Source organism: Bos indicus, chromosome 4 (assembly GCF_029378745.1).
Source record: "Bos indicus isolate NIAB-ARS_2022 breed Sahiwal x Tharparkar chromosome 4, NIAB-ARS_B.indTharparkar_mat_pri_1.0, whole genome shotgun sequence".
Classification (NCBI taxonomy): Eukaryota; Metazoa; Chordata; class Mammalia; order Artiodactyla; family Bovidae; genus Bos; species Bos indicus.
Genome location: NC_091763.1, coordinates 68,713,610 through 68,737,127, shown reverse-complemented (window position 1 = coordinate 68,737,127; position 23,518 = coordinate 68,713,610). Strand labels below are relative to the sequence as shown.

Genomic DNA, 23,518 nt, shown 5'->3' with positions numbered 1-23,518 from the left:
TGGTCTTGCTACTGTGGAAGAATGGAGAATTGGAGTAGGTTAACCAGGAGATTGTTGAGCAGCCGTTTTGTGAGTTTGTCTAGAGATTGAGCACCTAGAATTGAGTGAATTCCAAAAGTGAGTATTATTCACACTGGATTTGGAAAGAGAAGTCAAGAGGGCAAAGGTTACTAGCATGGTTTTAGGTGCATTACTGGAATGGTAACTGACCGTGAAGTCCAGGTTGGGTAGGGGAATGAGTGAAGCCAGACTAGGGATGTAGACTGGGGTGGAGATTTTCATTTTTTCCTTTCAGGTTTTCTTCCTCTTCTCTAGTGTTGGTTAAATTATAACTAAAACATGTAGCATGTTTGTTTATTCTTTATACTTTGCAAAGATCTATTCATGAGAGCATTATACTCAACATTTTGCAGATGGGGGAACTGAGGTCCAGAAAGAAGTGTCTTGGTCACTCCAAATTAAACTTTGGAGCTAACGTTTGAACTACATGTAAACCACGTGTAAAAACTTCAAGAACTGTTCTTGGCAGTTTGGTTAAGTGAGAGATTTAGTTTTTCAAAGTTAACAACAGAATTCTTAAAAAGTTCTGTGTGCATTTTATGAATGATAGGATTGAAGTTAAAAAAAAAAATACAGGAAAAGATTGAGAACTATACATGATGTCATATTTATTATCAAACCCAACATTAATTGCAATAAAATATTTAATATGTCCCATTATATTTGTTTTATCATTATCAATTTGATTTGGTCTTGATTGTATAAGTATTTTTAAGAATTTATTTATATTTAGGCTATGCTTGGTACAAATTAAATTAACTTATAATTAAAATACTTTAAAGGTCCATGAGACTTTTTTTTGAACTGTAAAGGAGTTATAACAATTCTCATGTTTCAGAGATACTATTCTAGTTGTGGAAATTGGGAATGCAAAGTGATTATGTCATGTTGTCCAGAGTCACATAGGCAAAACCAGCCTTCCCAGTAAGGTACTATTCTCACTGAAACCTTACTGACAACCAGATTAAAAAACTTTAATTTCCTGGTATGGAAAGTGAAACTAAGCAGTGATTTTATACTTGAATATCTTGTTTCAAGTTTTTCCCCTCTTCTTTGTTTCTCTTTTCCTTTTCATATTTGTCTTCATTCTGCTTCTGTCTTCCTGCCCTGTCTCCATTCCAGTCCTTTCTTATTTTGTTTTAAAAAAAATATTCTCCTGTTGTAAAAATTATCATAATTTTAGAAAACTTAGAACAAAACAGGGGATGCAAAAGGTAAAAATTTAAGATGGCCAGCAGTCCCATCGCTCATCTATGTGCATGTGCTCTAAGTTGCATTAGTCAGTGTTTGACACCGTAGCCCACCAGGCTTCTCTGTCCGTGGGATTCTCCAGGCAAGAATACTGGAGTCTGTTGCCATGCCCTCCAGGGGGTCTTCCCAACCCAGGGATCAGACCCTAGTTTCTTAATAAAGAGTGGTTACCCTTATTAATATTTTAAAAGTGTTTCCTTTCAGTCCTTTTTTTTTTTTTCCTTTTAACTAAAGGGCGAATACTTTTAGTCTTTTTTGAATGCGTATATTTTGAAAATAGTTGAAAGTAGTAGTATATGGGGTCGCTGAGAGTCGGACACGACAGAGCGACTTCACTTTCACTTTTCACTTTCCTGCATTGGAGAAGGAAATGGCAACCCACTCCAGTGTTCTTGCCTGGAGAATCCCAGGGACAGAGGAGCCTGGTGGGCTGCCGTCTATGGGGTCGCTCAGAGTCGGACACGACTGAAGTGACTTAGCAGTAGTAGCAGTAGTATATGGTGTATTTTATGTCCTGAATTTTTCACTTATGATTGTAGCCACTTTCTCAATAAGTAGCTCTGTAACATATTATCTCATGCAGGGACATTTATGTTGTTTATGATATGATATTTCTTAGAATGAGCATTGCATCTCCCTTTGTGTATCTAGGCATTTTTGCAGTTCTTTCCTTTTAAAAAAGAAGGACCTTTATTCTTGTAATGGTGTTTGAAAATTACAGTATATACAAAAGAAAATTAATACCCTTACAAAGTGTACCCTCACCTTCCCCACAAATACCTGTTGCTGTTTGGTGTATGTTTTTCTAGAATTTAAAAATTCATAGGCTCATTTTTAAACTGTTTTTTAGGTTTTGTATTCATCTGCACATAATCAGCAAACTTCAGTGCCTTACCTGCTTCATGCCCTGTCTGTCTCCATCTTTATCTTCCCCCAAACCAGTCCCCACTGTCTCTGTCTTTGCAAGTGCTCTCTGTGTGCGCTCATTCCTAATGTTTCTTTCTTCTGAGGTTTCTCCAGAATTTATTAGTACCTGTATTTTTACTTGATAAACTTGTCCTTCTGATCTTCTTTACATTTGCTTTCAGAATTTACTAATGATTAATACCAACATGTTTTCTAAAATGTTAATCCTATTTAAAGGAAACACACTTGCCATTTTTTTCTTTTCTGTTATTCTTGTTTAATTTCCTTTTTTGCTCTTACTTTGCCAGTTGCATTAGTAACAGAAGAATGATGTCCAGTACTATTGTTAATTCCCCAAACTGGACTAAATAGTGAAATATCTGTTGTTTCGGTTATTTTCTGAGCATAGATAGGCCCTCTTAACTGGATACAAGTGTAGCTCCTAAAAGCAATATGTTTTGACAGTTGTAGGTAACTTTGCCCCATTGTTCTAAGTATCATCAGAATTCTCTCTGCCATTTATCAATGTTATAAAATTTGCTGTTATCAACTCTAAATTTTCTTTATGCTTGCTGCTAAGGGACTAAAAGGCAAATTCCCTTGCATTTCAAGGGATTGGACTCTGCACTCCAGAAATCTGATCAAGTTTACAAGATAACCAAAAAAATAAAAGAGAAATAGTGTATGCCTTGGACACTGTGGTGTGATTTTTCTAATTTGTTTACTGTTCTTACCATGAATGCATGCATGATTTCTAGATGTCCAAATTCTGTTTCTTCCAGTTTGTCCTTCTATCGTATGTGGGAGTTTAGATGTCAGACATAACTATCCTAAAGGGATCTGTACTCTGTCTTTCCATATTGAGAGACTTTTACATTATTTTTTTAAAGTATTTGCTTGACGTGCACCTCACATAACTTTTGTTCAGTTTTTCCTTCTCAAAAGGAATTTAAAGTATAGTTCTATATTGCTGATTTTTATATTCAGATTGAGTTGCATCTTGCCCCAATTTCTTGGTTGGCTTAGCGTGGGATACCTGTGATGTTTTAGAGCATGGTCTGCCACTCCCTTGAGTTGCCCAGATTTATACATTAAAGGAAAGCAAAGTATAAGTTAGCATTGTAGTTACACAAAAAGAAACAGCCTGAATTACTGTGATTCAGTTAGAAACAGCAAGGACCAAACCACTTAACATATCTCTCAAACATTTTTCTTATGTGGTAAAAGATTGCACTTCCCCATTAATGTTTTTCTTATCATGAAAGACAGCTAGAAACAGCATTTTCCACCTTTACCTTACTGTTTCTGTCTTTAGTCAACTACATTTTATTTAGGAATAGTATAGTCATTGACTCTGTTGGAAGGAAGGAGGTGGAATTTCAGAAAGTATGAGAGTATATCCTACTAGGAGAAGAGTGAGTAGAGTCCTAGTGGTAAAGAGCTTGAACTTTAATGAGATTATTTTATATCCTGCTAGGAAAAGAGTGAGTGAACTTCAGGTTTAGAGCCTGACTTTGCCTTTTACTGTTTCCTGCCCCCCCCGCCCCCCCTGTAAGTTCATTTATTGCTTTAAAGTTTTAACTCAGCAGTTAACAGGAATTTTTTTTTTTAATCTGAAGAAAAATATTTACATCTCAAATACAAAAGAAAATTTTAAAATTATTCTTGGTTGATCTCTAAGACCCAACCACTTACAAGCCTTTTTTTTTTTTTTTTTAAACCAACCCATTATTTCTACTCAAAATGTGCATCCTGTGTACTTACTAAACATTTACTTGCACTTGCATTTTATGTGTCAGGTCTACTTGATGCAGAGCTTCTTAAAAAGCACTAAATGAATCTGTCCAGTGAAGTCTCATGTTTTTTGGAAAACCAGTTTCCAGATTGGCTGCCAAAGCTGAACTTGGGTGTGGGCAGCTCTTCGGAAAGTTCACATCCTTCACCAGATTCATCCAGCAACTCTTCCTTGGTCCAATTACATGAGGTTATTAGAAAAAAACCTTTCACTTTCAACACTCTGGAGAGAGATTTCAAATACTTTCTCTCCTCAATTGCAGTGTCAGGATTAAGGCTTATGGCATGAAACATCCGTCCCTTTGTCAACACAAATGAAACCCAGACAACTTTGTGGAAGGGTTCAAAAAATCTTCTGCCTTCAGTGTAATGTTAGATAAACCTCCTTTCTCTGTAATACTTCCAGAAAGCTGTATTGCAGGAGAGTAATCAATTCCATTAACATCAGAGAAATCAAATTTTGCAAGTTCAACCAGGAAAACGCCAGTTCCCAATATCAAGCACTGAAGCATCCAATGTAATCTTGTGTTTCTGCATGCACCTTATTAGTCAAGTCCTACTCTCTCCTCTAAACCATATTTCTCCTGTATCTCCGTATTCTTGGAAAGTTTGCAGTTCTCTCTTATAGACAGCCTCCCAATGCTCTCGGGTTCCCAGAGCAGATGGGACAAAGCCTTCCCCTCTAGGACTGCCCCCTGGGGACCGCACCATGGCTCCAGAGCCGCTGTCATCATCCATGCCCTCTACTAGTTTCTTAATTTGTAACATAAGGGTAGTATTTTTTCAAAAACAATAAATGTATTTATTACTGCTGTTCCCTGTGCCGCTGGAATCAGGTATATATAATTGTGATATTAGCAGTTCTGTGTGTCCGCCATCACAAATATATGGCTCACTAAGCATGTTTTCTAACCACCTGGTCCAGGTAGAGCCTCTTCAGGTAGGGAGATGTTTTTCAAAAAACATGTAGCTCTAGAATAGTATTTCTTTCCAGACTAGCATATGGACCAGCATGGGGACAAAGAATACAAGGTATAACTTGTACCAGGTTTATCTTTTGGGGAATACTTCAGATGGGCTCTTTTTCAGGAGATGTTAGAAGCATTGGGAGATAGGGAATGAGGGACAGAACATCTTAGAGTTAACATCACTGTCCCTAATAGGTTATGTGCCCTTGGTTATTAATGAATAGTAACATTTCATGGACACTCACGTGCCAGCATTGTGCCAAGTGTCTTTACAGGGCTTACCTCATTTGATACACATATAAGCCTTTGAGATTGTTTGTTAGCTTCATTTTATTTATTTATTTTATGGCTGTGCTGGGTCTTGGTTGCTGCACAGGTTTTTCTCTAGTTGTGGAGAGCAGGGGCTACTCTGTAGTTGTGGTGCATGGGCTTCTCATTGTTGTGACTTCTCTTGTGGAGCACATGCTTTATGGTGTCTGGGCTTCAGTAGTTTTGGTCCCTGCCTCTAGAGCACAGGCTCAATAGTTGTGGCACATGGGCTTAGGTGCTCCAAGGCATGTGGGATCGTCCCTGAACCTGTGTCTCATGCATTGAACCACCAGGGAAGCCCTGTTATCTCCATTTTAAAGACGAGACAACAAAAATAACTTGTCTGAAATCTTATAACTACTGATATTTTTTAGCAGTCTGACCCTACTTTCTGTGCTGTTAATTACAGCATACAGTGCTTGCAAAAACTACCTTTTATGGTGTGCCCATCTTGGGTCAGGCACTCTGCCAAGTGCTGCTTTTATGTTTATTATCTAATTTAATCCTTCTGAAAATTTTGAGAGAAAAAAACTGAGCCTTAGGTCAGGGAAATCACTTAAACATGATGGTTTCCTTAAGCTTCTTTCAAATGTTTTTGACCATGACACAGAAAGAAATAAAAATTCTGTGATTTGACCCAGCAGAGTTGCATGCAGATATATACTGAAACAAATTTTCATCAAGCAATACTTAGCTTTCATGCACTCTGATGCTTTCTAATTAAAAAAATAAATGTGGGCATGAATTACTAAATTGAATCACCACTTACTCTACTGGATTGTGACCTACAGTTTGAAAACACTCCTTTAGAGACTAAAGATAGTAATACAAGATTCTTCCATCTTTAGTAGTCTGGAATATCCAATCCTAGGTCAATCAGAATTATAGAACATATGTGTAATCAAACCCTGTGGATGATGCATAATTTCTCGTGTGTGCACAGTCACGTTGGACTCTTTGTGACCCTTTGAACTATAGCCCACCAGGCTCTGCTGTCCATGGGATTTTTTCAGGCAATACTGGAGTCGGTTGCCATTTCCTTCTCCAATAGGATCTTCTTGACCCAGGGATTGAACCTGAGTCTCTTGTGTCTCCTGCATTGAAGGTGGATTCCTTACCCACTGAGCCATCATGGAAGCCATGATATACTGGCAAATGTATATCTATTTTCTGTTTAAAACATATATAATATTATTACCACAGTTCATCTGGAAAATAACTGAGATATGTAATGTATATGTTCATGTTGTTAGTTGGAAATATTTTAGAGATTGATGGGATATAGGTGGTTATTTTGTATGTGTGAACACCTTAGGAATAAAAGTAAAAATAAGTTTTACAAAATTTACCATGCCTGTAGGCAAGACTTAGAGAGACTAGTGAAATTTAATTAGTGGATTTAAGGAAGAAGGAGAAATCTAATTTTAAAAAAGCACTTAAATTTGAGGCATAAAATAACTTAAAAACTTACCATTTAGTGAAATCAAATTTTAAATGAAACATAAGTTTTTATATTTTATCATATGTGTGCTAAGATTTTCCATGGGAAATTGGATATCAAATTGCATTTTAATACATAGAAGTTCTACTGTTACAGATTTTTATAGCAGTAAGTTATAGCTTAATAAAGAATTATAATAAAAATTTGATGTGCTTGTTAAAATGCCCATGATTTGTAAACATATTAATGCATGCTTTAATTTCAGGATGCAGTAAACAATATGCTGTAAGATATCACTCATATTAAGCCACTTACTTTATAATATCTACTTTTTGTTGTTCTCCTTTAGGTTGGATGGAGTACTGCTCGTGATTATTACACGTTTTTATGGTCCCCTATGCCTGAACATTATGTAGAAGGATCAGCAGTCAATTGTGAGTTAGCATTTCAAGGTAAGAACTGAAAACAGAACTCAATGAAATTAGATGTTTTATTGCCATTAAAAATGTTGTACCCTGTTGTAATTATCTGCTTAGGTGTGTCCAGTGACTAAAGTTAAATTAGTGTCTGTCTTTATCAAAAGTCATAGAATGTAAATATCTGGTGACGGTCTCATGATACTTTATGTAGACAATTAAACATTGTTTTCCTTATTTCTTCATTGAAGTCTTTGATCACTTTTTTTCAAATGAGAAAATAATGCTGTTACTGGTATTAGATAGTAAAATTAAAGGTGAGAAAAATATTGTGTATGAAAATCACAAAGATGATTAATGGGATTTATAGAATAGAAATTCTATAGGGAAAGTTGCCTATAAAAATGGATGTGAATAATACAAAATTCATTTTGTCTTAGCTTGGTGTTAGATACAGAGTTTAAAAAATACTTTTGAGGAAGATAGACCTAGTATTGTCCCTCCCCACACATTCCACCTTCACAAAGGTGATAGCTAGAACTCCAGTACCCCTCCTGTGGCCATGAGGTAGAAGGCCAAGACAAGCACATATATGTTTGTTTTAACATGGCTGAGCTCCCAAATCAAGGTCAGCTGGCAACTGCCTTCAGATTTCTTGTTATGTTAAAAACAAACAAACAAACCCTGTTGCTTTATTTTTTAAAAACAAAACACAACAATTTTATTTAGAAATCTGTAACAATTTGCTGCAGAGTGATTTTTGCATTAAAATTGAACTGACTTCAGATCGTATTAAAGCTCTTTCTTAGTCTTATTTATATTGTGAACTGTTTTTGGTCTGGGGAAGCTAATGGACTGTCTCAGTATAATATTTTAATACACATAAAGTCACCTATATGGGTGTAACAGCTTATTTATTCGTTGTCTATTAATATCTTGGTTGCTTCCAAGTTTTGGTAGTTGTGAATAAAACTGGTAGAAACATCAATATACAGGTTTTTGTGTGGATGTGTAAGTTTTCAGGTTATTTGGATAAATATCAGAGTATGATTGCTGGTATGGTGAGAATATATTTTGAAATATTTTCTTCCCATGTAGCACTAGTGGTAAAGAACCTGCCTGCCAATGCAGGGGATGTAAAGAGACGTGTGTTTGATCCTGCATTGGCAGGCGGGTTCTTTACCACTAGTGCTACATGGAAAGAGAAGCTTCTCTTTCTGAATTTCCTCTAGAGGAGGACATGGCAACCCACTCCAGTATTCTTGCCTGGAGAATCCCATGGACAGAGGAGCCTGATTGGCTACAGTCCATAGGGTTGCAAAGAGTTGGACATGACTGAAGTGACTTAGCATGCATTGGTAAGAAACCATCAAACTTTTTCCAAAGTGGCAATATTTGCATTCCCACCAGCAATGAGAGAGAGTTGTTGTGGATTACATCTTTGCCAGCATTAGGTGGTGGTAGTGTTTTGGCTCTTGGTGGTTTATGTTTTTAAAAATACTTAACGAGGTTTATCAGTTGGCAATGTGATCACATATAGCTTGCATATATATTAATAGAAAAAGTTTCATTATGTACTGTGACAGGAAACACATATTCAGAGGATACAATTTGTACTTGTAATAAAGACAAAGATTTAGGTCATCATAGATGTTTTATAGATTAAGAAATTTACAAATTGTATATGTAGTTTCTTTTAATTCATGGCCTTTTTTTAGATGATCAAATTCAAATGTGTATATTGGGACTGATTTTGTTATGAGATATTATACAAAGTTGTGGCTTTATTTCTGGTAATTGTTCATGTGATTAGTTTTCTTAGAATAAGAAGCTTAACAGAATTTGTTATAGTGACTAATGAATTTGCTTATTTATGACAGCAAAAAGTTTAAAAGCACTTTGAAAAAAAGAAATGCATCCAGTTTATTTCTATTTATACTGTAAAAGGATTTTCTTGGGAGCTAATTTACATGTTTTTGAAAATTCATCATAATTTTTACTTTGAAATTCAGAAAGAGAAGCTTCTGCTTGCCTAGGACTTGTTTGTTATATAGTGAACTCAAGATAGAATCATGAAAAACTTGGTTATATAATATTAGAGGTAGAAGGAATTTTAAGCATAATCCAAATAATTTTGCTCATTTTGTGGAGTAGTGATGAGAAAATCCTGAACTGCAAAACTCAAAACAACTAATAAAATATAAATAGGTATAATTGTTTTTCTAAATGAACCCGTATTTATTTACTATAATTTGATTGCTAATGTTACAGGCTATAAAATTTGACTTGGAATTTGGTTTTTACTTTTTCCTGTTCTCAGTGTTATTGATCTGATGAGATCTATTTCTAGGTAGCTTTAAATCTCAACTCTGAATAACTATATTTTGTGTCTTAAATGGTGTTGAACCATTTGTAGATTTTTCCTGTACCGGTCTTCATTGTTTTGCATGGGCTCTCTCTAGTTAGGTGAGCAGGGAGGGGCTATTGTTTGTTGCAGTGTGCAGGCTTCCTGTTGTGGAGGCTGCCCTTGTTGTGGGAGCACAGACACTCTTAAGAGAGTGGGCTTCGGTAGTTGCGGCACGTGGTTCAGTAGTTGTGGCTTGAGGGCTCTAGAGCACGGGTTCAGTAATTGTGGCACATGGGCTTAGTTGCTCTGTGGTATGTGGAGTCTTCCCAGACTAGGGACTGAACCTATGTCTACTGCACCACCAGAGAAATCCGGGGCCATGTTTTCTAGTGAGTTATTTTTGTGATATTAAAAAAAGCAGACCTTGAATATCTAGTCTGTAGATAATGCCATGATACCAGAGCTGCTTGCTGCTGCAAGTCACTTCAGTCATGTCCAACTCTGTGCGACCCCATAGACAGCAGCTCTTCTGTCCCTGGGATTCTCCAGGCAAGAATACTGGAGTGGGTTGCCATTTCCTTCTCCAGTGCATGCATGCATGCTGAGTCGCTTCAGTCATGTCCGAACCAGAGCTGCTTAGTCAAACTGTATTTTTGTTTTCTGTTTAAGCTTTTAAAGTAAATGTAGTGGCCATTTGCAAAGTTACTCAGCCACAGATTAATAAATTTAGTAGAAGTTATTAAGAGGCTGGAGTTTTTAAAAATTTAAAAAATTTATTGCTAGATAAATTTGTTGTGGCTTGCAGGATGTTAGTTCCCCAACCAGAGGTGGAACCCATGCCCCCTGCACTGGAAGTGTTCAGTCCTAACCACTGGATCCATAGGGAATTCTATGTTATTTTTAAAAATAACTTTATATTTTGAAATAAGTTTAGATGTACAGTTGCAAAAATAGTATACAGAATTTTCATCTACCCTTCAGCCAGCTTCCCTTAGTGTTGACATGTTGTATAACCATTTATTTTTTTAAAAAACAGAAATTTAACATTGGTACAATACTATTGACTACAGTAGTACAGACTTTATTCAGATTTCACTAGTGTTTCCAGTAGTTTTCCTTTTTTCTCTTCCTGGATCTAGTCCATAATCCCACATTGTATTTGTCACATCATCATCTTCTCCAGTTTGTGATAGTTCCTCATTCTGTTTTTCATGACCTTTCATTTTTGAAGAGTACTTTTCAGTCTTGTTTTGGTAGAATGTTCCTCATTTTGAGTTTTTCTGATCATTTCTTGTGATTAGATAGAGGTTATACATTTTCAGGAAGATTACCATGAAAGTGATGTATTCTTTTCAGTGCATTGTACTAGAGATTACTTGATGTCTGAATGTCTAATTTCTAGTAATGTTAGTTTTGATCACTTGGTTAAGGTGATGTCTGCTGTTTCTCTATATTCAAGTTAGTATTTTTCTCTCTGTAATTTAATGAATATTATGGGGAGCAATTTTGAGATAAGCAAATGTTGTTTCGCCTCAAACTTTGACCCATTAATTTTAGTATCCATCAGTGGATCTTACCTACAACAATTACTGTTGTTGTGTTTGTCTGATGATGCCTTTTTATTCTCATTTCTTGTACATTATTAGTTGGAATTATTATGTTAGGAAGAGTTGTCCTCTTCTCCATGGATTCATGGAAATTTATTTTCTTCTGTGGGATAAAGTCTAATGTAATCATTTTTTTTTGTTGCTCAAATTGTTTTGGCTTTTTTGGCTACTGGAAGCTCTATCAGATGGACTCCCGTGGTTTTTTGACATCCCCCTCCCCCAGTTTTTTTGAGAACTTCTTTCTTATTTTCAAGAACCACCAGATATTTTAGGATAATACTATATTTTCTCTGCCTCCCCATCCCCATGGACAAAGATCAGCTAATTTTTAAAGAAGGAAGTCAAGTGAAATTGATATCATAATAATAAAGGCTAAAATTTTCAAGATATGAAGTAGTAATAGGCATAGTGAATACAGATTTCTGGGTCGAAATCAATATTGAAGATAAGGTGAATAGATTGATCTATGTATTTCATTTCACTATCATTGAATGTTTTCTTTTTTCAAGTCATTCTGGGAGATTTCAGAATTTTGATATTTATTAATAATCTGCTCTTAGCATTTCTGACGGAGAAGGCAATAGCACCCCACTCCAGTACTCTTGCCTGGAAAATCCCATGGACAGAGGAGCCTGGTAGGCTGCAGTCAATGGGGTTGCGAAGAGTCGGATACAACTGAGCGACTTTACTTTCACGCATTGGAGGAGGAAATGGCAATCCATTCCAGTGTTCTTGTCTGGAGAATCCCAGGGATGGCGGAGCCTGATGGGCTGCCGTCTATGGGGTCGCATAGAGTCGGACACGACTGAAGCGACTTAGCAGTGGCAGCAGCAACATTTCTGAGGTTTATGTGTATGTGTTCAGTTGTGTCTCACCTCTTTGCAACCTCATGGATGGTAGCCCACCAGGCTCCTCTGTAGGTTGCCATTTCTTCCTCCAGGGATGGATGTTGCCTATAAAGCATATATGTAATGGTAATGCAGAGTATACTGTGGAGGATTTTTGAAAAAAAAAATGAATTCAATTTTTATTTATTTGGCTGCACCAGATCTTGGTTGCAAAACACTATATATTTAGTTGTGGCATGTGGGATCTAGTTCCCTGACCAGGGATCTAAGCCAAGTCCCCTACACTGAGAGCTCAGAGTTCTAGCCATTGGACCACCTGGAGAGTCCTCTGATTTTTTTTTCTTTTTTATCCCTTTTTACATGTAAAAAATAACCATGGGAGCTTTGGAGAGGAGGTAAAGATTCATTTTGAGCTGTAATACAGCAAAATTTAAGAGGGTAGCACTTGAGCTAAAGAAGAAAGGAACAAATATTGAAAACAATTGTCAGATAGTGGGCTAGATGGTATACATAATCCATGATACTTTGAAGCTTTGAGATAGCTGTCTTCAGATTTCTTTTACAGATAAGAAATAGGCTCAGGGAGGTTAAATATATAATAATTAGTGGTAGAGCTGGGATTCCAGAATAAATATTTGTGGTTCCAAAGCTTATTTTTGTTCTGCACAAGTAGACCTCATCCTCTTTTTGCCCTTACACAATTCACATGTGTGGTATATTCCTTCTGTTAATATCTCTCCTTTGCATTTAATTAATGTCATTGGAGAGAACATTTCTTTAATTGATATATTTCTACCTCTAGTCTTCCTAGGTTTTTATGCTTACTCTTTCATTGCTCCTCCTCCAGCCTCTTTCTCATTGAAAACTACATACTTGACTCTCCCAGATGAATTGGTTTTATCCGAGTGAAACTACAGGGAAAGAATATTCTGAAAGTATAATCTTAGACCTAAGATAAGAAAAATACGGCATATTTAGGGAAGAAGGAAGAGTCTGGTTTTGATAGACGATTTATGAAGGAGGAAAGAAAGACATCTTGAGTGTCTAGAAACAAGATCAGGAATAAGAGGAGATGGCGAGATTTGTTAAATACAAATAATTTTATAACAATAAATTTTGTTTATACTCCTTTTAGGATATTACCTTCCAAATGATGATGGAGAGTTTTATCAGTTCTGCTATGTTACCCATAAGGGCGAAATTCGTGGAGCAAGTACACCTTTTCAGTTTCGAGCTGCTTCTCCAGTTGAAGAGTTGCTCACTATGGAAGATGAAGGAAATTCTGATATGTTGGTGGTGACCACAAAAGCTGGCCTTCTTGAGGTAGGTACCAACAGTGACTGAGTGAGTGATAAATTTACATTATGAACTATATTTTTTGTTATGAACTGTGGCTTTAAAATAGTTTTAAAGACAAATCAGTCATTGCTCAATTAGAAGCAGAGTTCTTGTTGGTTGGCATTTTAAGAATTTTCAGGTTGTCCAAGAGTATAACCTGAGAATCATATGCTTTTTAACTAATGAACTTAAAGTGTATTTTTTGTCACAATTATGTTACTGATTTCACTGTGGCAGGGACTGTCCTAGGCTTATTAGTATTTTGTGAATAGTATATAGATTGGCGATAAGTAATTACTGAGAGAATTTAGACCTAAAACTCCTAATGTTCCCTTACCCTAACCTTTCTCCTTTAGGGATCACCTAATCTGTTGATTGTAGAATAGTACAGATGTGGGGGTGAAGCTGATGGGAAAGCAGTATAAAGCAATAATGTGTGTGTTAGTCACTTAGTCATATTTGACTCTCTGCAATCCCATGGACTGTAGCCCACCAGGCTCCTCTCTCCATGGAATCCTCTAGGCAAGAATACTGGAGTGGGTAGCCATTCCCTTCTCCAGGGGATCTTCCTGACCAAGGGATCGAACCCAGGTCTCCTGTATTGCAGGCAGATTCTTTACTGTCTGAACCACCAGGGAAGCCCTTGTAAAACAGTAAGTCTAACTGTAATTGGATGTGAACCTTATTTTACTATACTCCAAGCATGCTCTATCCCAAATGTGGCAGTGAAGCATCCTGGTCTTTTAATTTAGGTTGAGCATTTTTAGAATGATTTCTTTTCCTATCAAATGAATAAGCTGGATTAACCATAATTTTTTAAAAAGTGAAAAATCTTCTTACTGTTTTTTATTAAATATTTTGGAGTCATTTCACCAAAGGATATTTACTGTGTAGAGGTGTAAAAAATGCCATGTCTTAATTTTTAGTACTTACTGAAAAGGAAAAACTAGAACATCATTCATATTTCATGATATTTCTCAATATCTTTACCCTAAACCTAGCAAATTAGAATGTTATGTTTGAGTTTCTGTGAAAAAATACTTTAATTGGTTCAGTATACATTTTTGATTAATTTTTGATTAATTTACATTCCTATTTAGTCTTATTCTTTATACTTATTCTTCATACTCACATGGATTTTTATATATAAATCTCTTTTATGTCTTTGATTTTATTTACCTTCAAAAACAAACTGCAGAAAAAAGACTAGATTATAGATACTGTACAGTTGAACTAAGAAAGTTAGAAGGAACCTGTAACTTTTATTGTGAATTTTTTCATATATTCCCTTCCTCCTTCCAGAAATTCCTCTCTTATCTTAAATAAAGAAATGTAACTTTTATAGGGTGACTAAGACATTTTGTGGTGACGACTGCCTGATGATCAAGGTTTTTAGCCTGGTATTTGAATGCTAGTCAAAGATGCTGAAATAGGCCTAGCTCTTACAAAGAATGCAGTGTTTATATTGGAGTTTTTTGAATACTTGTTAGACCACCCTGATTTCAGAAGACCTCCAACAGAAAAGCAACAGGCATTTTGGCTTCTACCTCTCTTTTGTGCTCCCAAATAAATTGGGACATTGCACAGTTTAGTTCTCTTTTTCCTACTTTTAAAATGTACTTTATAGAGAAAATTTAAATTTCTCTCTCTTAGGTAAATGTTTTTGAGATAAAGTATTTATAGTCTGAACAATTTTTTGACAAATCTTTTAAATTTCCACATTCATGAAAATCTTTAATGAGTTTACTAAAAATGCACCAAATTAATACAAGTGTGAGACATTATTTAGGGCACTGTTGACATTACAAATGATTGAGTAATGGTTCTTCAGTTTGTGAACCTTGATGATGGGATCTTAGGTATTTAAAAAATAGATATTTTGGGAGTAGAGTGGGTTATTTTAAGTATGGGCTATCCATTGTGTGTGAGAAAATTATTGTTAAATTTCTTAGCTATAATAATTGTAGTGGCTAAGTATGAGACTGTACTTATTAGGTGATAGCTTGCCCTGTGCACTTAGGAGTGAAGTGTCTGCATTTATGTTTCAAATGCTTTAGCAAAAAAAAAAAAAAATTACATAAACTTACATATCTGTGTATTTATAAAATAAACATGGTGAAATAACTATTCAATTTAGATTATGGGTGAATGGAGGTTCATTGTAAAATATTAACCATTTTGTATGCTTGAAAGATCCCAGAATACAAAGATGGGGCCAGGAATTGGACTTCTATACAGTTTTATCTAATTTTAGTTAAAAATTTCTGCTTTTTCTGCCTAAGAGTCAGTGAACTCTTTAGAAAGTATATGTCAATTAAATGAATCACTGGGAAATAGTAGTTCTTTTATGATGTTTCTGTCATACTGGGTCAAGGTGAATCTTTAAGCTGCCAGGAAGTTTAGAGCCCGAAATAATTTTTTTAAAAAAATAGAGTAAAAAGAAATTCAGTGAATACTTAAACTTTTCTCTTTTGAGAGCATTTACTCTAGTCATTTTCATTTAGTCTGATGGAAGAGATAGATGGGGCATTTAAAAATTTTCCAACTCTTTAACTTTTGTAAGAGCCATTTTAGTGTTTAAATAATTAGAGTTTGTTTCCACGACCTTGGGAAATTAACTTGGGGTGTACTGGGGGAAAATGTTTTTATTTAGCTAAATGTATAATGCTTCTGTTGTGAGTCTCCATTCTTCTTCCCCTGTTAGAATCAGACAACTTGCTGAAAAAAAAATATTGACCATATTATTTATTTTCTATTTTAGGTCCCTTAATTTGGTCATTTTTAGAATACTTGAGTTCCTGAACTCAGTTAACTATTAGGGTTCATGTAAGAGTCAGTTATGTTGTTAAAGTCTGCATTTTTTCCTAAAATTTGCATTTACTTATAAAGTTTGTTTTAATTTACCTAAATAGAGGCTGTTTTGTACATGCAGAAACTTATTTCTTAGTATCTTATTTAAATTTATTATTAATTGGAGGATGATTGCTTTACAGTATTGTGTTGGCTTCCACATATATCAGCATGAATCAGTCATAGGTATATATTTGTTCCATCTCCCACTCCTAAGAACTTATTTAAAGAACCCAAAGTTCATAGTAATCTGACAGGTGAAGGCCTTATGTAACACCCAAGGAAGTTCTTAATAAATTCAAAGGTTTCCATTCAAGAAGAGGTGCATGTTTTTCTCATTGATTATTACCCAAGATAAGAAAAGCCCAGAATTGCCACTTTTCATAGATTTCCATTCAAGAAGAGGTACATATTTTTCACCTTTTTACCCCAAATAAGAAAGCCTAGAATTGTCACTCATGAAACTAAATATGCCTTATTTTTAGTACTGATTTGAAAAGTGATTAGCAGGCAACTTCATAATAAAATTCATTACTTCTGCACCTGCCTTCTTGTAATGTTTTCTTCTTTGCCCAATAAAAAATGGTTTACATTTATGATTAATTTTTTTAAAAATTTTAATTGGAGGCTAATTACTTTACAGTATTGTAGTGGTTTTTGCCATACATTGACAGATTCATGTATTTTTAACTGATGACTGATTCATATGAAGATAGTTTGTAAAAGTTCTTTCTACAAATTTCTTCACTATTTTTTTTGAAATGGAAAACTGAATTTGTAATATATTGTAGGATTATAAACAATTTGAGTTTTGTTTTATAGTTGAAAATTGAGAAAACAATGAAAGAAAAAGAAGAACTGTTAAAGTTAATTGCCGTTCTGGAAAAGGAAACAACACAACTTCGAGAACAAGTTGGAAGAATGGAAAGAGAACTTAACCATGAGAAAGAAAGAGGTGATCAGTTGCAAGCAGAGCAGAAGGTTAGTTGTGTCCTGTGTAACTGATTGGAGTTATACTGTCTGAAATCCAGTTTTTTTAGAAACTGAACCAATGAAAATGAGTGAAGATCCCATGTTGAAAAATATATTTGGATAGATATTTGTACAAGGATAGGTCAGATCCTGTCAGCCTTCTGCCACAGCCTCTTCTATGTTGTGAATGGTTAAAATACTTTTGAGATTTTTGGTATCAGGCTTGTGACATAGTCCTTGACAGTTGTTTCTAGATGCTTTACATCTCATTGTAGAATATGTGATTGATCTTGGGGAGGTGGCTTAGAAATACAATTAGGAATGATAAACACTGAATAAAGGGAAGAGTAGAATAAAGTAATTAAAATTACTTTTTAAAAATCAGAATTCAGTGAAATAAGATGTACTAATATAATTTTGAAATCATTGATGTGAGAAAGGCAATAAATTATCCTAAAAACCACCTAATTAAAAAAAATTGGCACAGTCTTAAGCTAAGAAAAAAAGTTTAAGCATAGAACAGTGTAATTTAGGGATAAAAATGGATTTAAGACAATAGTCAAAAACAATGGAAAAAGCAGTCACCTAGTAATTGACTTGTTTATTTAATATTTTCATAAGAAAGTTTATTGACAAACTTGCACAGATTATGGTTTTATATGTATATCACAATCTCACTTACATTGTTAGTAGTTGGAAATGCTTATGCTCATTGACAACTGACCTGTTGTTCCCTAAGGATGGAGTCTGTTCCACTCTTTTTTATTTTTATTTTTATTGTAGTATAGTTGATTCACAGCGTTGTTTTAGTTTCAGGTGTACAGCAAAGTCAGTTGGTTACACATATATCTACTTTTTCTTTATTAGATTGTTTGCCCATGTAGGCCATTACATGGATATAGTAATGTATATGTCTCAACCTCTCAATTTATCCCCCTCTCCCAGTTATTCTTTTGTGCAGCAAGACCTAGAACAGTTGCTTAATAATTGTTGATTGAGCCATTTTATACTCTAGTGGAGTGATTGTATATTGTACGCTTGAGCAGAGGTGATATACAGATAGGGCTCAAACAAAAAAGATTAACCTTATTCTGTTTGAGGATTGCTTGAATTAGAGGGTAAACATAATATCAGGCAGTGTGTACAGTTGTTTATTTCCTTATGGATTAGTAGCTTAGTTGTGTCTGACTCTTGCGACCCCATGGACTATAACCTACCAGGTTCCTCTGCCCATTGGATTCTCCACGCAAGAATATTGGAGTGGGTTGCCATGTCCTCCTTGTCTCCTTATAAACATCTGTCAAGTCTTTTGTCCTTATTACTATTAGCCTTTTTAGTTTAAAATACACAGTTATTCTCCCAATTTTATTCCTGGGGAGTAATTGCAGTCCTACAGTAGGGGTAGATACTCTGGTTAAAGAACCATTTTTGGTGGGGAGGGGTGGGAAGGAGGGTGGTGTAACATGTGGAATCTTAGTTCCCTGACCAGTGATTGAATCCGTGCTTCTCTCAGTGGAAGCTTGGAGTCTTTTAACCACCTCCAGGGAATTCTAAGGAACCACTTTTTAAATTTGAACTTTTTAAGTAGGTATACCCAAGTATTATAAATGTTATAATAAAATCTCATTATATGTGCCTAGCTTGACTATTAGAACATCCAGGTAAATTTTTAATCCAGTTGTTGTAACTCTCTTGCTGTCCTTTGTATAGTTCTAACCCTTTTCTTTCTATTCTTCACACATTTCTCTTGCTGTTACCTGAATTTGGCAGTTTTCCAAAATGGCCCATTACAACCTGTACCTAGCCTGTGAGATCAAGAATACCCTGAAGTATGGCCTTTGATGTTAGACGCTGTTCACCTTGAAATCCAAATGGGAAGAATGGATGATTTAGAGAGTAGGAATGGCAGAAAGAGAGGCCTTCAATTGTGTGAAATTACTCATGTACATCAGACCATTTTTCTGGTTCAGTTGAGTATTACCTGAAATTTAAACAGTCTTAGGTTCTCTCTGCTGTCCAGGTGACGGGTTAAGCACTATAGATAAGACTAAAGATTATGCTGACAGACGTGGGTTGAGAAAATGGTAGACTGAGGTCAGGGGATTAATGAAGCATAATTTGTAGGAGACTGTGGCTAAGGTACCCAGAAGAAATCTTTGGAAGTTTATGGCAACTCACAAATCTTGATGACAGTCACCCATCATGAAGGGGACTTCTTCCTTGCTACTATTCTTCCATTGGAATATACAATCTGGGAAGATAGATATGTGGAAGTGATTTTTTTTTTTTTAAGTTATTCTATAGAAAATGGTGACAAAAAGACTTAGAATGGTATTTGTTGAATAATAGATTCTCACTAACTTCAGCTAATATTGTTATATTAATTTTCATAATCAATGAAGAAATAAAATAATGTCATCCAAGAGGAGTAAGAATTGACAACATTTTCCCCAGATTTTAAAAGCAATGTTTATATAATGTTATATACAAACAATTCTGAGTTATATTTTGGCAGTTGCTTATTTCTGGGGATAAAATAATATGCTTGCTAGGAGAGCTACTTCCTCTTTGCTGTTAGTCATGGGGCTTCTAGTTCTTTATGAATTTGCTTTTTACTTCCAAAATTATAGTCTCCATCTTAATCAGGCAGGCCTGCTGGGCATTAGAATAGCTCAGAAACTTTTAAACCTGGGTTAGTTGAGTGACTTATAAAATCTGTGACATTTCTTGGCACCTGTTTAAAATCTGGTGTGAAATCTGGTTTAAAATCTGTGGTATGAATTGTAAAAAACAGTCTTCGTATAATAGTTTTAAAGTATGAGTATATAAACTGCTGAGTATCTGAAAGACTATTAAGATAGATCATTTATGCAATGTACAAAATATGCACATCTATAGATATTTAGATTAGTGGTTGCCTGGGACTGGTGGGAACCAGTGACCATAAGTAGGTAAAGGGTTTCTTTTGGGGGTGATGAAAATGTTCTAAAACTAGGTTATGGTAATGGTTGCACAAGTCTGTAAATATATTAAAAACCATTAAATTGTATACTTTTGGAACTAGCTTCTTGCAGTTACAATGCTTTCAGGGTTCACCCATTTTATAGTATGGATCAGTATTTCATTCTTTTTAATGTCAAATGATATCTCATTAGCTTCCCTGATAGCTCAGTTGGTAAAGAATCTGCCTGCAATGCAGGAGACCCTGGTTTGATTCTGGGTCTGGAAGATCTGCTGGAGAAGGGATAGGCTACCCACTCCAGTATTCTTGGGCTTCCCTTGTGGCTCAGCTGGTAAAGAATCCCCCTGCAATGTGGGAGACCTGGGTTCGATCCCTGGGTTAGGAAGATTCCCTGAAGGGAAGGGCTACCCACTCCACTATTCTGACCTGGAGAATTCATGCGTCCATGGGTCTCAGAGAGTCTGACATGACTGAGTGACTTTCACTTTACATTTATTAGACTTGTGTAAAAATTAGCAGTTTGTGTATTTATTCATTGTGTTCTGGTTTTTGTTTTGAAGTGCTGGATATATATTTGAAATTAGAAGATTGAAAACTGAGGCTCAGAGAACCAATGCTCCTGAATCCTGTTTTTCAAATAGGACTAAAATGGGCTATGACCCTGTTAAGTTTTCTAATTAGTTCATAATCTTTTGGTGAATTCCATCTATGAATGGAATGTTTTCATAAAATAAATTACATTCTTAACTTGAATATTGGTAATTTAAGATGTCCTTCAAGATATTTTGAAACCAAATTTTTTTGGGTGGTACTCAAACAATATGGTGGCTCAGAGGTTAAAGTGTCTGCCTGCCCTGGAGGAGACCTAAGTTCGATCCCTGGGTTGGGAAGATCCCCTGGAGAAGGAAATGGCAATCCACCCCAGTATTCTTGCCTAGAGAATCCCATGGACGGAGGAGCCTGGTGGGCTACAGTCCACGGGGTCGCAAAGAGTCAGAGATGACTGAGCGACTTCACTTTTAAACAATATTGCTTAAACAATATGAGGAGCTTGTTATGAACTCTTGTTTATATTCATATTGTTTTGATTCTTAAGTTTCACAAATCAGGTAGGGTAAAGAATCTGCCTGAAATGCAGGAGATGTGGGTTTGATCCCTGGGTCAGGAAGATTCCCTGGAGAAGGAAATGGCAACCCACTCCAGCCTTGCAGGCTACAGTCTATGGAGTCACAAAGAGTTAGACATGACTTCGTGAGTAAACAGCAAGGTGTAGGGTACCTTGAAACGTTACCAGGCATTTGGGAGTTACCATAAGTACATGAGTGAGAGAACGTGAAAGATCTCTCATATAATGGCTCTGTCTAGTGTGGACCTCTTCAGTTCAATTCAGTTGCTCAGTCGTGTCCGACTCTTTGCGACCCCATGAATCGCAGCACACCAGGCCTCCCTCTCCATCACCAACTCCTGGAGTTAACTCAGACTCATGTCTATTGAGTCGGTGATGCCATCCATCCATCTCATTCTCTGTTGTCCCCTTCTTCTCCTGCCTTCAATGTTTGACAACATCAGGGTCTTTTCCAATGAGTCAACTCTTCTCATGAGGTGGTCAAAGTACTGGAGTTTCAGCTTTAGCATCATGCCTTCCAAAGAACACCCAGAGCTGACCTCCTTTAGAATGGACTGGTTGGATCTCCTTGCAGTCCAAGGGACTCTCAAGAGTCTTCTCCAACACCACAGTTTAAAAGCATCAATTCTTCGGCGCTCAGCTTTCTTCACAGTCCAACCCTCACATCCATACATGACCACTGGAAAAACCATAGCCTTGACTAGACGGACCTTTGTTGGCAAACTAATGTCTCTGCTTTTGAGTATGCTATCTAGGTTGGTCATAACTTTCCTTCCAAGGAGTAAGCATCTTTTAATTTCATGGCTGCAGTCACCATCTGCAGTGATTTTGGAGCCCCCAAAAATAAAGTCTGACACTGTTTCCATCTATTTGTCATGAAGTGATAGGACCAGATGCCATGATCTTAGTTTTCTGAATGTTGAGCTTTAAGCCAACATTTTCACTCTCCTCTTTCACTTTCATCAGGAGGCTCTTTAGTTCTTCTTCACTTTCTGCCATAAGGGTGGTGCCAGCTGCATATCTGAGGCTATTGATATTTCTCCTGGCAATCTTGATTCCAGCTTGTGCTTCTTCCAGCCCAGCGTTTCTCATGATGTACTCTGCATATAAGTTAAATAAACAGGGTGACAATATACAGCCTTGATGTAGTACTCCTTTTCCTATTTGTAACCAGTCTGGTGTCCATGTCCAGTTCAAACTGTTGCTGACCTGCATATAGGTTTCTCAAGAGGCAGGTCAGGTGGTCTAGTATTCCCTTCTCTTGAAGAATTTTCCACAGTTTATTGTGATCCACACAGTCAGAGGCTTTGGCATAGTCAATAAAGCAGAAGTAGATGTTTTTCTGGAACTCTCTTGTTTTTTCTATGATCCAGTGGATGTTGGCAATTTGATCTCTGGTTCCTCTGCCTTTTCTAAAACCAGCTTGAACATCTGGAAGTTCACGGTTCATGCATTGCTGAAGCCTGGCTTGGAGAATTTTGATTACTAGCCTGTGAGATGAGTGGAATTGTGCGGTAGTTTGAGCATTCTTTGGCATTGCCTTTTTTTGGGATTGGAATGAAAACTGACCTTTTCTAGTCCTGTGGCCACTGCTGAGTTTTCCAAATTTGCTGGCATATTGAGTGCAGCACTTTCACATCATCATCTTTCAGGTTTGAAATAGTTCAACTGGAATGCCATCACCTCCACTAGCTTTGTTTGTAGTGATGCTTTCTAAGGCCCACTTGACTTCACATTCCAGGATGTCTGGCTCTAGATGAGTGATCACACCATTGTGATTATCTGGGTCGTGAAGCTCTTTTTTGTACAGTTGTTCTGTGTATTCTTGCCACCTCTTCTTAATATCTTCTGCTTCTGTTAGGTCCATACCATTTCTGTCCTTTATTGAGCCCATCTTTGCATGCAATGTTCCCTTGGTGTCTCTAATTTTCTTGAAGAGATCTCTAGTCTTTGCCATTCTATTGTTTTCCTCTATTTCTTTGCATTGATCGCTGAGGAAGGCTTTCTTATCTCTTCTTGCTATTCTTTGGAACTCTGCATTCAGATGCTTATATCTTTCCTATTCTCCTTTGCTTTTCACTTCTCTTCTTTTCACAGCTATTTGTAAGGCCTCCCCAGACAGCCATTTTGCCTTTTTGCATTTCTTTTCCACGGGGATGGTCTTGATCCCTGTCTCCTGTACAGTGTCACGAACCTCCGTCCATAGTTCATCAGGCACTCTCTCTATCCGATCTAGGCCCTTAAATCTATTTCTCACTTCCACTGTATAATCATAAGGGATTTGATTTAGGTCATACCTGAATGGTCTAGTGGTTTTCCCTAC

The 23,518-nt window shown here is 36.3% G+C and overlaps 1 protein-coding gene and 1 pseudogene across 5 annotated transcripts in view; one reads left to right on the top strand and one right to left on the bottom strand.

The window, feature by feature from the left end:
* Window positions 1-23,518, top strand: part of TAX1BP1 (Tax1 binding protein 1) — an 84,148-nt gene that overhangs the window by 9,898 nt on the left and 50,732 nt on the right. For all 5 annotated transcript variants that reach the window (XM_019958838.2, XM_019958840.2, XM_019958839.2 and 2 more), the window contains 3 exons: window positions 7,079-7,181; window positions 13,083-13,270; window positions 16,958-17,116. In XM_019958838.2, the coding sequence (XP_019814397.2) occupies window positions 7,079-7,181; window positions 13,083-13,270; window positions 16,958-17,116 (450 nt within the window). The remainder of the gene's footprint in view (window positions 1-7,078; window positions 7,182-13,082; window positions 13,271-16,957; window positions 17,117-23,518) is intronic.
* Window positions 4,048-4,771, bottom strand: LOC109557492 (EEF1A lysine methyltransferase 2-like; annotated as a pseudogene).